Consider the following 15,897-nt stretch of genomic DNA (forward strand, 5'->3'; position numbering starts at 1 on the left):
GAAGTCAGGAGCTGCAGTTAAAGTTCACGTGAATCATCAGAACCTATGATCTCATGATTGTTGGTGTCGAGCTGGTTTGAGTATTTCTGAAACTGCTGATCTCCGTGGATTTTCACCCACAACAGTCTCTGGAAATGTAACTCTGACAACAACATCCTGTGAGCAGCAGGAAACACCTTGTTGATGGGAGAGCTCCGAGGAGAATGGTCAGACTGGTTGGAGCCGTGGACTCTAAAGATGGACGACGCGTCTCCACTTTTCTCCCCCTGTCCAGAGATGAAGCCAAAATGTCTTCAGGAATCCACGACACACAGAAAACTGAGGCTGTTTCGAGAGCACAACATTTCTAACTATGTGACATAATTTCCCTGCGATGCGTAATGAACTCTGAGACCCAGCTGCATGAAACCACCGCCTGGTTGGATAAAATAATAAGAACTTTGAGATCATAATGAAGTTTTAACTTAAGAGCCTCATTCGAATCCGACTCCTGCAAGTGTTGCCATCAGCCCTCATGTCTCAGTGTGTATGATAGAAACTTTAATAGCTGCCAGCATGAGGCACTGATCAGCCAAGCACATCAGCATAGTGAGATTCAATATGTCACCACCATGCAGTGTGTGTGTGTGTGTGTGTGTGTGTGTGTGTGTGTGTGTGGAGAGGAGGAAGGCCTTCCTGCATGTGTGTCTTGTTAGCGCTGGGTGTAGCAGTGGAAGTGATGGCAGTAATGTGGGAATGACAAAGGAGCTCTGACTGTGAGCTATATGAAGATGTGTGAGATCAGCTAGTGTTCTGCAACATGTCGCATCCCCTGGGGTGCGTGTGTGCGTGTGTGTGTGTGTGTGTGTGTGTGTGTGTGTGTGTGTGTGTGCGTGTGTTTGTGTGTGTGTGCGTGTGTGTGTGTACATATGTTCAGACTCAGGTACAAAGGAAACTGTGTGTGTGTGTGTGAGATTCCACCAAACATTCTTTACCTTCATAATGAGAAGAATATGAAGAGAATTCTTATATGAAAAGTTGATAAATCCCCACATTGGGAAATACAGTGATTGTGATGAAACCACAAACATCCACATTCAACCAAACGTACGTGTTGTCACCACTGTTATTACTGCAGAACTCACAACAGCTCACTTGTTGGAGCTCTGTTAACAGTCACATCTTTTTTCATTCAATATGAAAAACCCTCACTTGTTCCTGGTGAGTTTTATCATTTTGTATTTTAGTCTTTGGTTCAAACTGAAATGCTGCAACAATAGTTCTGCTCATCACCGTGAAACTAAGTGCAGATATTTATGTTTCATGAGGATTTATCTTAATGACTGAGGTGACCTTCTGACTTTCTGACCTTCTGACTTCACCTCCAGTTGACATTTTATGAAGGGGTGAGTAAAACGCAAGGAAGAAACCATTACATTTTGGAGTGGATCGTGATAAAGGGACAGATCCACATGTTTTAATTTAAATGAACACAACTAGATACAGAGGTTTTTCCGTTTGAAGCAGTGAATGAATCCTGGTATATTATCACTAAGTCCACTAGCAGGCAGCAGAAATATCTGTGGTTCCACTAAATGACGTCTCATTCCTCCAGTTGAACGTAGAACCAGGATCTATCTGATAAATAGATACAAGCTCCTGCTTCAGGTTCCTGCAGCACCTGTCTCTGCAGTGTTATAATCTATGGTCTCTGCTCGTCCTTGTCTCCTCTCCTTTCTAATTACCTCCCCCCCCCCCTGGCACCGGCCCTGCTTACCGCTCTCTGCAGGAGTCAAGGGGGCCGCTGCAGCAGCTGTGCCCCTACAGGGGGCTCTGCTTCCTGAGGGGGAGGTAGCTCTGGATGGTGAAGCTCACTGAACCGATGTGGGAGGTCATGGTGCACAGACACACAGAGCAGAACCAGGTGGATCCCTGATCTGAGCTGCCGAGAGCAGAGACGTAAACCTGACACTAGGGGGCGGTGGTGGTTCAGCTGAGGTGTTTCACATTTCTCTCAGCTAAAAAGTTTATAGTAGGGTTACAGCATTAACCCTGACCAAAATAAATCACGCTTCAAGATTAATGAAACGTGCTCATCCTGTAAACATATGCCCCCGTTTTGTGTTCTCATTTCGTCTGCACAGAAACAGGCGTCTTAACCTTCTCCTGCTAAAGACACAAATGGGACTCAACATTAAAATCAGGTAACATTAAAACTGCTCCTTCAGTCCTCGGAGAAACAAAAGGGAATTGGATTTCTTGGTTTTCTCTGGTGTTCAAGGTTGTGTTGTAGTGAAGAGTTTAGTGATATCATGTTTTTTTCCTTGGTACATTTAACCACAGCAAGTGAAACGAGTGGAGTTCATAAACCTTTATTTAAATCAAAGAGCAGATTAAAAACATTAAGGCAGACGAGCAGCGAGCGTTGAGCTGCAAAAATGGAACATCAGAATATACAAGGCTTGATCTGTAGATAAAAAAATAGAAAAATTATGAAGCCAGAGAAAACAAGAGAACACAGTGTGAAAGAGAGAGAGCGTGTGTGTGTGTGTGTCTGTTTGTGTATGACTGCATTCAAGAGATTTATTGTGTGTGTTTGTGTGTGTGCATGCATGATTAGATCAGTATGTGTGTGATCATGTGTGAGCCGGTGCCTCTCGGACACGTTTTCAGACGTTTACTCAGTAAAACAAGGAAGTGCTGTTTGTTATTGACCTTCTGTGCCTGAAGGGATTTCCAGCCTAGAGATAAAACTACAAGTCAAGCAGCTACAGACTCGAGTGCAGAGTCGGTCACTAGGTTTCACAGTATGAGATGTAAACACAGTTCAGAGACGCTAACGACAATATTTGCATTCTATAAGCAACTTGGTGAAAAATAATGAATTTTGCTTTCCAGTGAAATGAAAATTAACGTGGTTATCCCCCCCCCCCTTTTCACTTCCAGGTGATGTAAAACTGTCACCACACATTTCTTCAATGACTCTGATTTAAGTTTGGAGGTTTCTTCTCTTCTCTGAAATCTCTGACATGATTTTAATCACTGCTTTTTCAAACGATGCAAAAATATTTATCTTACAACGACAAATAAATAGTAATAAATAGATTTTCAGACTTTCCTAAAAACGCTAGAATAAACTAAAGGACTTTCTGCAGGGGTCTGGTTGTAATTCTCGGTGATTTGAACAAGAAGCAGGATTCTGTCTGTTGTGACAAGCTAATGCTAACGACACATTTTTGAGTTTAAATAAAAACATATATACATTTATATATCCTCCAGAAAACAGAAATTCATCTTAGAAACATTTTCTCTCTGCAGGTTTGGGTAGTTACATGAAATCACTGATGCCAAGAAGGGTCACTTTTTTCTTTCTTGCCGAGAGTTAATCTGGCTCCGTATGAAGGTTGAATCATATTTTTTTTTGTAGGAATAGTTTGGGGTTAAACAAAATGTGGTGGTTATTGAGCTTTATAGTTGCTGGTAGGTGTGACTGTAGAACCTCAGCCAAGAATTATTAAATAGAAGCTGTAAAGTATTCCTTAAAGTAGAGGTCTTCATTGTTATCAACTACTTTGGACCAAATTTAACCTCCTGAACCACCAGTTACACACGTAAAGATCCAGAAGTTCAGCTTGGTCAATTTTCTGGACACATTCTTACTAAAAACTATATACGACGTAACAAAGAATGAATCCTGCTTCCGTCTTACTTTGCTTTAAAATGGCAAAAACATCCCAAAGAACTAATAAGCCTCTTCTGTAGACTGTTTATCAAGATGGACAACATGACAGGTCCCCAAAAGTGAAGCCAATTCATTGTATCGCCCCCTTGTGGCTGGCTGCAGTATAGTTTGTTAGACCCACTTTCTCCAAGTTAGCAAATGGGACTTAAACGAGAGTAAAAAGTCAAATAAAACATCAAATACACTTTTCTCAAAGATGGTTTCCATAATTTTAGGTAGATTTATCACTGATGCATCAAAGTGCAAATTTTCTCGTAAATTAGCTTTTAATTGAGTGAAACGTCAATGACGTCGCTTCACGGTCACTGCTGCTCGGACTCCAGCTTCAAATCAAGTCAGAAATCAAATCTGGAATATGTTCACTGTCTTTTTTTTCGGTACAAAATAAAGTGGAGACACGTCTTCCCTCTTCATACGCAGTTCACGTTCCAAACTGATCTGGATTAAAGTGAAATACAGCTTCTAGATACAATTCAGCTTATTTCTCCAAACCTTCATTTAGAAGCTTTGACATTTGCACAAGCAGATTTCTGTGTTTCTCAAGTAACAGAAGAGTGGAAAGCTCCAAAGCTTCTGTCGATAAAACCCGATCAATGAGAAGAGTTGTACAGTTTGGATGAAGACAGCTGACGACAGTTGAGCCAAAACTCAAAGTTGTTTATACTTATATATAAGCTGCGTTTGTCTAAAGCACACAATCATCAGATGTTCACCTTCATGTGTGTAACTGCAGCAGCGAGAGGTTGAAGAGGACGATGAAGTTTCTACAAAGGACAAAACAACCGTAACACAAAAATAACAGACAAGAAGAAAACAGAGACGTGACTGAACATTTAACTTACAAACTTGTGTGTGTGTGTGTGTGTGTGGGTGTGTGTGTGTCTGTGTGTGTGTGATTGTGCGCAGGTGTGTGCGGTGTCACTCCTGGAGAGCCCAACCTCCAGAAACCTTCCGACACCCACACACCGCCACACCTCATTGGTCGAACAGGCCTACAAGCTAATTGGCTGTTACAGCAGCGTTCTCACCTCCTGCCTTCAAAGCTTGTTAAACTACAGACTCAGGCACAATCACTCGGACCATCTTTGAATTTTTTTTTTTTTTTTGCAAAACATGTTGCTTTTCTTCAGCAAGAAAAGCAAGAAGCACAGAGACAGGAGTAAATTGTATATGTGTATATGTGTGTGTGTGTGTTATTCTCCCCATCCGTTGAAATCTCTGTGTTTTTGCATGTACAGGCCCATTCCTCCACCCTGTGTGTTGGTGTGTTCGTCAGTCGGTCTTCTTGGCCCACGCCAGGTCGTCTGACCGCGGCCTCTGTCCCGTCACGTATTCAATCAACTGCTCCATCCGTCTCCAAAAGCCCAGCTGGTCCAGTGGATAGTTACACCAGCCTGAGACGGGAGGGACAAACACAGGAGGACGTCTGACTTCACAGATCTTTAATGACGATGACTTCACTTTGTGTGTGAGGTAAATACATTAATGTATGTATGGCTGCAGGCCAGAGTACACATGCATGTATACATTTACATGTACACATGAATGCATGCATGACTGTACAGTCGTCTGTGTGTACACGTGACTGCACAGACACACACACACACACACACACACACACACACACACACACACACATGTTCTGATGTTACAGCTTTAGAAGCAGTCGAGGATTCCCCAGACATTTGAGATGAAAAGCCGTTTTACTATTATTACCAAACACACACACACACTGATCCATTTATATGTAGAATAAAGCAATTTCAGTCAAAAACACAACGCAGACATAAAAAAGAAATCAGCTACACCAGTTTCACTCGCACACACACACACACACAGACACACACACACACACGAAGCAAATAGAGACATCCACATGGGTAGTGTGTACTTAGCCAACCCTTGTCTGATGCTCAAACACCACCACCCATGATGTGTTTGCATAGGGTGCATGCTATAGCTGCAGGGATGTGTGTGTGTGTGTGTGTGTGTGTGTGTGTGTGTGTGTGTGTGTGTGTGTGTGTGCGTGTGTGTCCCTTCAGTGACCCTCTCTCTGCTGAAAGACATGAAGGAGCCAGAGGTTTGGTTTCTCTCTTTCCTTCCATCTCTCCTTCCTCCTCCTCTCTCTCTCGCTCCACTTCTCCTTCTTTTGCCACATCCTCCATCTTTTTTTCGATTCTTCCAAATCCCTGCTTCCTCCCCTCCCACTCTCTCCCCTCCCTCCCTCCCTCCCTTGTCCTCCACCCCCCCTCTGCCTGTGAAGTCCTATTTGTTAGAACAGACAGCAGGTTAGCATTAAATATACATGGGGATTGTCAGCCGGTGGCGAACACAAAGGCAGCTCGGCGAGCCCCAGTGGAATCCAAGCCCGGCCCAGGCAGCCAGGCTGGGGGAGCATGGGGCCGTCACCGTCCCCTGTGGGCCCCCGACCGCCACCAACCCACCTCCCACCAAACACACACACACACAGGTTAGACACTGGAGAGGAGGTCAAAAGGACTCGTACACACACAGATGCTCGAGTATGCAGATGCAGGAGTACGAGTGTGTGTGTGCATGTGCAAACACACACTTTCCCCGGTGCCAACCCCCTCAACTCGCTCACCCACACATCTGTCGTCCGCAGGGGCGCAGGGTGACGTACAAGCTGAATCTCCTGTGTATCCTCCCTCTTTTCTCTCCCTCCCTCTCTCCCTCTCACCCAGATGCACACAGAATACTGAATGTGGATGTATAACAGGGGCCTCGTGTCTCTGAAGACGAACACGCACGCAAACAGAACAGCTTCTTTTAGTTATTTATAAGACGCCCGACAGACAGACAGACACACGGCCGCCATTTTATTCAAATCTACTGAGAAGTGAAATCATCCCGGAGTCATCAGCTTCAATTATGGCGATCTAAAATGGCCACCCACGACATAAACACGATAAGTAACATTATACGTAGGCCGTTTTCAGACATGACGTCCGGGTCAAATCCTCTACGTTATTCAGGCGAGAGCTGGAGCGGCCGGGTTCAGCAGACAGAGACAGGAAGTGACATATTAACTCCGCTGCGGAGATCACATGATCATGTTTCCATCACCTCAACACCGTCGTCGGCTCTTATCACTACAAACTCTTTTGAGGTCTTCAACGGTGTCTTCTACGTGTGTGTCACCACTTTTTCACACTGTGATATTGTCTGTTTTGTCATCAACCCCCCCCCCCCCCCACTCGATCCCCATGATGTTCTCATAATGTCATGACAATATTGAAAATGGGTTCATGTATGATCCTCAGTTTTAAAGACATTCGTCCATCTGACTGTGAAGTGACCTCTAATTGTGCAGATTTGAAATTTTCAAGATTGAAAAATCCCGGTTTGTCAAATTCAGTAGATTCACTTTTCACTGTAAGAAGATTGAGGTTTTAGCTTATATCATTAAAAACAGAGTACTCATACTGTACTCACATATTATCATCATTCATTATCATCTACTTTTTCTTGGTAATTAATACTTCTGGTACTACGTAATCACAATTGTTGATTTGAATACGCACTAAAGGAATAAAAGTGTGCCGCTCTGCAGTACAGCACTGAGGCAGGATCAGCCCTCACCTGTCGTGATGCAGTAATACGTTTCGTGTGGAGAGACGTGGTGGATGCGGTGGTGTTTCCGTGGCAACACCAGATGCCAGTCCTGGAGCAGCGTGACCCAGCGTGGGAGGCCGAAGTAAGAGTGACTCCATTTGTGAATCTGATTGGTCAGCGTCACGAACACAGCCAGGGCGAACACGTAGCACTCCCAGGGATAGGACGCCGCCAGGGCCTCTGAAAGGTGACAGGAAACAGGCAGAAGAAAGAGAGAGTACAACGTCAGTGGAATAAGTTATGAAAGTGTTTAGTATATTAAAGGGGGCCAGCGCTCAGGCAAAGCACTCCCACAGAGAGGACGCTGGCAGGAGCCATGGTGAGATGTGGAGGCCGAGGGGGAGGATGAGGAACAGGGGAGAGACAAGAGGAGGAGATGGAGGAAGATGGAGGAAGAGTGGCAGCAGGGGGAGAGAGGAGGAAGTGATAAAGAAAGACTTGTAATAAACAGCGATTAGAACTTAAAACCAGACAGGAAATTAAGTTATCTCCTGAAAAATGAGACCATCACAATCAGAGATCTGGAACTTTAAGTCCGTCTGGGGTGAGACACAAGAAAGTTGTTAAATTATAACGATGAGTCATCACCACTCACCTTTAAATATTAAAAACAACTTCTGCGATCTCATTCTCATTCTCAAACAGAAGTGCACATCATTACTAAAGAGGCGTTCGGGGACAGATCAGTGTGGAAATCTCCCCACGAGGACGTTAAGAAGACATTAAAGAAGAAAAAGACATTTATACGCTGAACATCTTTGCAGCGCTCACTTTAATCTTTGATGTGTTAATCTAACGTAAAGTCAGTTACATGTTCGGTGCCATGTACGAACATCAACATGGACACAAGAGACTTCTATATCTGCTCTGGTGCCTCCTACAGGCCGTCGAACGTGGTTAACCTTAAAGATGAAGAACATTCTTCTGCACTGATGTCTGATGAAACATATTTTCCTTAATGTGGACTAGTGCTCGGCCTGAAACTGTGGAAGCGGTTGTTGAAGATGTCGCTGGGATCTGGAGACTGTGTCAGAGTTGATTGGAGTTGACAGGTGTCACACAGGTTTGGACTCACACACTCGAGCAGGTGTGTGCAGCGTCTCTGGGAACAAATACATGCACAGAAAACTGTCTGCAACTTGTGGCTTTTGTTGATATCGCTTCATCCGCACAAAGATGAGGATGTAACTGAGTTGAAGTCCGCAGCTCGTCTTCATCACTGCTTGTTATCTATTTGAGTCTTTGTGTCTTACAGCTGTCCACTCTCTGTCCACCTCCATCCCTCGTTCCCTCTCTTTGGTGGAAACAGCGATCTCCTGACCCCAGTTCAAGTGCGGACATGACAGTTGGAGATGTCACCTCCCTGCTTTCAGCTTTCCCCCATGCACCCCCCTCTCCGTCTTTGTCTGATGACCGCTTGACACGGCGAGAAGCTTGACATGACAGGTTGAGATGTCATCAGGCGGCTACACAACCCTCCGCTGCCCCCACCCCCCGCTCTCTCTCTCTCTCTCTCTCCCTCTGCACTCTCACCTTCTGTCTCAAGCTCTTAGCAGTGACCTCTTAAGGTGCAGACATGACAGGTGTAGATGTCACCGCAGCTCTGCCCGTCTCTGTCTCGTGACCCCCTGACTCCCCGCGGTGCAGGACATGACAGGTGTGGATGTCACCTACAAGTGGACCTTGCTACTGCCACCCCCCCCTTGTAATCGTTCCCTCCCTCTCCCCCCTCGTTCACTGATCCCTCCTGTGGAGAAGCACCTGACCTTTGCGTGTTTCCCTTCCACTCTTCATCCCCTTGTTTCCTGACTCTCACAGGTTTGTGAGATTCTTTCCATTTGTATCACAACGCTCTCTTTATACATTTGGGATTTCTGACGGTGATTACGTGAAGAATTCAGGTTTTCTTTTTTCTTTTGGTTTCTATGATTGTAAATTTTATCTTATTATGTCTGTCTTTCTATTTTCTCAACCACTGATCCGATTGACTCCAAACTTTGGGGATGTGTTGCTGAGGACCAAAGGAAGTGCGGACATTTCTTAAAAGAGCCATTCCAAGAAAAAATGTACATGTACATAGATTTTTGATTTTAGATACAGATATTAAGTTACAGAAAGTTACAGATATTAGTTTATAAAAATAATAATGATTTACCAGTCGATCGTCATCTTTTAGTCTTTTTTTAATAGCAAAAGAAACATAAGGTCTAATTCGATATATTCTGTTGTTTTGACCACAAAAACTAAATGCATGTTATAAAACGTTGGGATATAGACTGAAAAGCTAAAATATGGGCTGCTGCTGTGTTTAAATGTTTATCCCTGTTGTTGGCAGATTATTTTTCTCTTTGATTGAAAGCTAACTAAAGTAATCATCACTTCAGAGATGCTCACTCAGGGAAGGTTTGCGAGCAGCTTAACCTCACATCGCTGCATCTGACCGAGTCGTTAACCTGGCAAACTCAACGCCTCCTCTCTCCGCCCATCGTCGACCTTCTGGCCCCAGCTGTAGTGCGGACACGGAAGGTGGAGATGTCACCTTCTCAATAACAGGTTGCTCCTGCTGATCTTCCTCCTCCGGGACCCTCCCCTCCTGCCCCGAGCTCGTAAGGTCAGCGCATGATTACCAGACAAACTGCCCCGTGGTTTCCTGTGATCACTTCACTTCCACCTCAAAGACTGGAAACATCAAGATTGTTAGAGCCTTTGTTTGACCTACTAAAGTCCTCACATCCACATTCAGCTTCAAGCAGAGTGACTTTGAGCAAACCTGCAGTGACGATGGTTGAGGAGCCAGTGAGGGAACAGTTCCCTCTCCTTCGATGGGGAAACTGTGCAGAACGGGTGAGAGAGCTTAAAGTTCTGCAGGTGTCACATCCCCGAGTGTCTCACTCACAGGTGATAATAATGTGAATGAGAGAATCCGTTCACACAGGAAGCAGCAACACCAGAGCGTTAGCAACTTCAGGTTCAAAGTCACAGCAGCAGGTTTCTCTCCTCCCTCTGAGACCTACCAGTTGAGAAAATGCAGGTATGTGTTTGCATGTGTGTGTGTGTGTGTGTGTGTGTGTGTGTGTGTGTGTGTGTCTGTGTGTGTGTGTGTGTGTGCACTACCTGGTGTGTATGTGAGGAACTTGATGGCCATGTGTGTCAGTGGCAGGATGGGGATCATGCAGTTGTCCCCGTTGGTCTCGATGAAGTCGTGGCGAGTGATGGCGGTGGGATCGATGTGGTGCTCCCGGAACGGTCGAATAAACGCCTGAAGGGAGGAGAGAGAGAGAGAGAGAGAGAGAGAGAGAGAGAGAGAGAGAGAGAGAGAGAGAGAGAGAGAGAGACAGACAGACAGAGACATTACGGTCGATTAAACATCACAATCACTTCTGTAAGAACAATGAAACCAAACATGAGAAGGACGTTATTCAAACACTTTTCATTGATACAGAGACATTTGCTTTAAATTAAAAAAAGGGGGGAAACTCATTAACCAATCATGAGGCTTATTTTTGAGAGGATTAAAAAAACAAACAAAAGACAATTAAATAGAAAAGTCTGCACTTTAGTTCATTCATTAAATAAAAATCACATTGAATTCTGTACTGTGTGTGATACTTGATGAGCCATGCAATAATAATAGTTTTATTTTGAAATCTAACTAGCAGCAAAAAATCCCTGGTAGTTTTTTTCAACTTAATATGAATTCACTTTAAATCAAAACACAAAACAGACACTAAAAAAATCTTTGTTTACAAACCGTAATGCAGCTTAACACACACACACACACACACACACACACACACACACACACACACACACACACACACACATACACAGCACACACACGGACTCAGGGGTGCTCAGTATCCTGTGCTACCCCAAAGCTCATATCCAGCATCCTAATAAACCACAGAACAGCAGTCGACTCACACAAACACACTCATACACATAAATGACCCACAGACGCTCACACAAACTCAAAAATGTGAGTATCAAACACACACGCACACACACGCACACACACACACACACACACACACACACACACACACACACACACACACACACACACACACACACACACACACACACACACACACACACACACAGTTGCAAACCCCACTTGCACTGTGCAGAGGCAGACACCTGTCTGTGAGAGCGTGGGGGTCTCAAATGAAAGACTGAATCTGAATATCTCCAGAACAAAAGAAGACAAACAGAAACACACACACACACACACAAGTAGGATAAAGGTAATTTATTTCTCTCAGTGGAAAAAGCAAGAAAAAAGAATTCGTCTGGCATCTTTGCTGCTACGGTGTACACGTATGTGTGTGTGTTTGGTGTGTGTGTGTGTGCGTGTGCATAGCCTTGGACACATCAGCATGCAAACTCATTATTGTCGTGTTAGCTGTTCTAACCAATTACACACGCCTATCTGCAAACACGGCTGCTAGGTGCCACTGCAAACACAGAAACTATCTGTTGACAACTTCACAATTATGTGCCCTTCTCCGTTCTAATCTGCCTCTCCCCCTACCTCCCCTCTCCCACCGCCCCCCCCTCTCCCACCGCCCCCCTCCCCTCGCCACAGCCCTCAGCCAGATGAAAGGCCGGCTAAGCCGTGGAGGTCGTGCCGAGCAGGGCGGGCATCGGCGCTCCCAGCTAACGGCAGGCCACCGGTCGCCGCATGTCCTCTAATCCCACACCGTTTAACGGCCCGCCTCGCACGACACTCGCTAATCACCAGCTCACATCGCCCATCGCCGCGGCAACCAGCGCTGTCCCACTGGCTGGACAGACACGCCCTTCCACCCCCTTCTTTTTTTTATGACCTACCGACCGTTTTTTATTATTTTTACTGTATTTTCCATCTCACTTTTTGTTGGTTTCTCTCTTCGTTTGCCTCTTTTTGGCCGAATCTTTCCATCCAGGGCTTTCGTCTCGCTCTTAATTCCCCTTCTGGCCTTTCAGAAGAAACGGGCCTAAGTCGTTCAATTAACTCTCCATCAACGCTGCAATCAGCCTCATTAGAGAGCTGCCTCCAAGGAGACATGTGGGATAAGTCAAGAAAGAGGGAAACTGACACGAGGAGAGAAGAGCTGATGCCTTTAAAAGACGAGTGGAAAACAGAATAAGGGAGAAAAAGGATCTTCAAACATTTACCCCTAAACCATCAGCACAGATTTCAATGTGAATCCAGCGTCATTGGGAACTAATGAGCGTGACTCTGTCCTCAAAGTGGTGTCATTAGAGGACTGTGAAATCCTTGTTGAGTCAATTAAAGTTCAACGACGTGATGACGACAAAAGAGGAAGAACAAAAACCCAGCACAGCCCGAAGCCTCGGAGCAGAGGAATAAAAACACGACTGGGACAAAGCACTTTTTAAAGCTGCAGTTTCTGTTCGGCTGGAGAGAAAAGGACGTTTATGGGTTTAAATCAAAGTTAATCTTTGTCGTCCAGTTTCTGATGAAGCACATTAGCTGTTTGCTACAGGATCATATTCTGAGATGATGTTGGATGGGAACAAAATCATCTTTATGTGTTTATGGGGATTTGTCACATCAGAGGAGGACTAATGAGAAATAATGTTAATGTGCCATAATTATATTTGTCTTTAATGATTAGCTGGAGAGCAATAGTTAAATATCCATTAAACTGTTGTTAGAATTAGGCAGATTTTCTGAATATTAATCGGTGCATGTGTCAAAAGCTTTATGCAAAGATCTTAATGATTCTTACATCCTGGCATTTCATTGCAGCGTTCCACTAAATATTGTATTAATGGGCTTATTCAAATGTGTGTTAATTAGTAGCTGTGGTAACGGCATCATGTGACAAAGGTGTCTGGCTGTGGCTTAGGAGGTAGAGCGGGTTGTTCACTCACCAGACAGATTGGTGGTTCAATCCCTGGCCCCTCTATTCCCTGGGTAAGACACTGAGCCCCATATTGCCCCTTGTGGCTGGGTTAGACTGTAAGAATGTGTCAAGACAAGAAAAGTGCTATATAAATAAAGACCATTTACCACACCCCCACTAGGCCCCTACACCTTGAGCAGCAGGTCGCTGGTTCGACTCCCTGTTGGCCAGATACTGCCCCTTACTCTCTTCCTGTTTTATTGTATTATCAAATAAAAGAAGGAGAAGAAAATCGTCCCCGGCCTGAATCCAACCTCAGATGCTATCGATGTTCTTTCGTGATACAGGAAAATCAAAATGCAGATAAAACTGAAACAATAAGAAACTGTCCCTCAGATCCTGCAGACTGTGACAGACAGTAAATGCTGTTTCCAGGAGCAGCTGCTTCTACTTCACTCCTGGAAATATTCTGTATGATCCCTCTTACGACTGCTAGGTTTCCCATTATGATGGATTCACTGAGGGCAGGAGTCCATATGTGCAGAAAGCACGTGCTGCATCGATGCCTCCACATTACACGTCGTCTATAGAACGACGGTGTCTTTAAAGAGGTCTTTACAAATAAAGGCAACTGGGAGCGGAGAGCAAAGTACACAAACATGCACGAGAAGCACAAAACCACAGAACAAACAAGTGACACAAAAAGCACAAATGGCTTAAAATGTTTCATCTGGCTTCATATCAGCCGCCACTATTAGCCTCAGGTGTTCTCCACCGTGCACGTCTTTGATATTCAAACCAAACCTTAACTGGGAGCACAGGCCTGCTTTATTCTCAAAACCCACACAGACACAAAAACAACGGACGTGCACGTCTCGTTTTTTCTCTCCATGCACACACACACACACGCACTTTATTTTCCACCAGCCCATTGTCATCCCTCTGTTCTCCGCAAAGGTCCATTCTTCTCTTCCAGTTAAAGTCTTTATTAGAAGTCTCCTACGGCGTCCGACACACCATGCAAATCTGTGGCTGCCGCTGTGCTTTTGGTCCCGGTAACTACCCCGAACCCCAATAAAATTCCACATCATAAATAAACATCAAACCACACAGAAGCCTTCAGCAAACACAGAGAAGTAACACGGGGATTCCAGGATTCATTGTTTCCAGGCAGCTGATGGTGCCGAGCATGTACAGGAAGGAGTTGTCACCTAAATAACACGATGTAGCAACAGACACGTCCTCACAGACTCTGTCAGGGTCACATGATGTCACAAGGACCACAGCCTGAGAACATGTACCATGACATCGACTGTTCGAATCCATCACAATGAGCAGGCTGTCGATGATGTGGCACCGGAGCCAATTAGCGTCAAAGTGAGTCGCACTGATGGGATTCACCTCGACTGTGTGATGACAAAACCACAAAACCCACAAAACCAGCGTCCTCCTGTGATTAGTGCAGCTTTCACTTTGTAACAGTGGAGAAAAAAAAGAAGAGAACCAGTGAAGTTTTGTGGTTCATCAAGACAGTTTGTGTTTAAACATACAGGAAGATTTAAAATTCGTATTGTTACCTCAGCCAGGGAGGTTTGGTTTGTTGGTTTATTTGTACGTAGGAGAAGGAAAAAACTACCAAACACATGTTCACCTAACCTGATGGAGCCGGAGCCTGGAAAGAAACCATCACATATCGGTGCAGATGTGGATTATGTGGTGAACTGAGGACCTTTATTCCCATGCACTGTATTCTTTTCATAAAATGTGTAAAGAATCGCTATTAAGAACTGTGTTTTATGACAAATACTTTATTTAGATCAGACCACCTTGTTTTTTCTTTCATATTTCTACTTTAAGAAATATATGATCATGTGTATGTGTGTTGTTGTGTCTTTAAAATACAGTTTAGAGTTCGACTGATCAGTTAATAATATTGGCCGATATGAGCCTGTCACAGAAATATTGGTATCATGTCTATGCTGACATATGGCGATAGGAAAACATTGATATTACAGAATAAACAATAAAAAAAGACATTCTTTTGTTTACATTTTACATAAACAATTACGTTTATCATCTTAAATCAAATTTTAAATATTTGGTTGTATTTGTGTTATTTATAATAAAGTTTATAGTTATATTGTAAAATATGAAGCCTCAATTACATTTCATAACAGTTTGATAATAACATTCTAGTCAAATTGTTTCTGTTTGATATTTATTTTTACAGGCACTGTAAAAATAATAATAATATGTTTATATTTCACGTGAGTTTAAATAATTAAACACTTGGTTCTATTGTATTTAAATTCCAATAAAGAACATTTGTAAAATAAATAAATAAGAATGAATTAACTTCTAACCTGTATAATAATATTATTAATCAAACACGGATGCTACAAAGGTTCAGCATGAATGATAACTTTTGTTATAATTGGGGTCAAAACAACTGCTTCAACGTTTCAACTAATTATCAATGAATATTTCATAAACACACACACACACACACACACACACACACACACACACACACACACACACTAAATCCTCATCTCATTAATCAAAACAAAGTTCACATGAACCAATCTGCATGCTGCACCTGATCACACAGATTTTAATTGGCTGAAATGAGGACAACCTTTACCCTAATTGGCTGTGGAGGAATGTGTGAGTTCATTAATGCAG

The 15,897-nt window shown here is 43.8% G+C and overlaps 1 protein-coding gene across 1 annotated transcript in view; it reads right to left on the minus strand.

Annotated features, from left to right (window-relative positions):
- Positions 1-4,135: 4,135 nt before the first annotated feature.
- The window catches only part of si:ch211-212o1.2 (uncharacterized protein LOC492735 homolog), a 29,477-nt gene continuing 17,715 nt past the window's right edge, over positions 4,136-15,897 (minus strand). Inside the window, exons 4-6 of the mRNA XM_034587714.1 lie at positions 10,472-10,616; positions 7,325-7,537; positions 4,136-5,115 (exon numbers count right to left, since the gene is read on the minus strand). Coding sequence (XP_034443605.1) covers positions 4,994-5,115; positions 7,325-7,537; positions 10,472-10,616 — 480 coding nt within the window. The 3' untranslated portion in view covers positions 4,136-4,993. The remainder of the gene's footprint in view (positions 5,116-7,324; positions 7,538-10,471; positions 10,617-15,897) is intronic.

This window comes from Hippoglossus hippoglossus, chromosome 6 (genome assembly GCF_009819705.1).
Source record: "Hippoglossus hippoglossus isolate fHipHip1 chromosome 6, fHipHip1.pri, whole genome shotgun sequence".
Classification (NCBI taxonomy): Eukaryota; Metazoa; Chordata; class Actinopteri; order Pleuronectiformes; family Pleuronectidae; genus Hippoglossus; species Hippoglossus hippoglossus.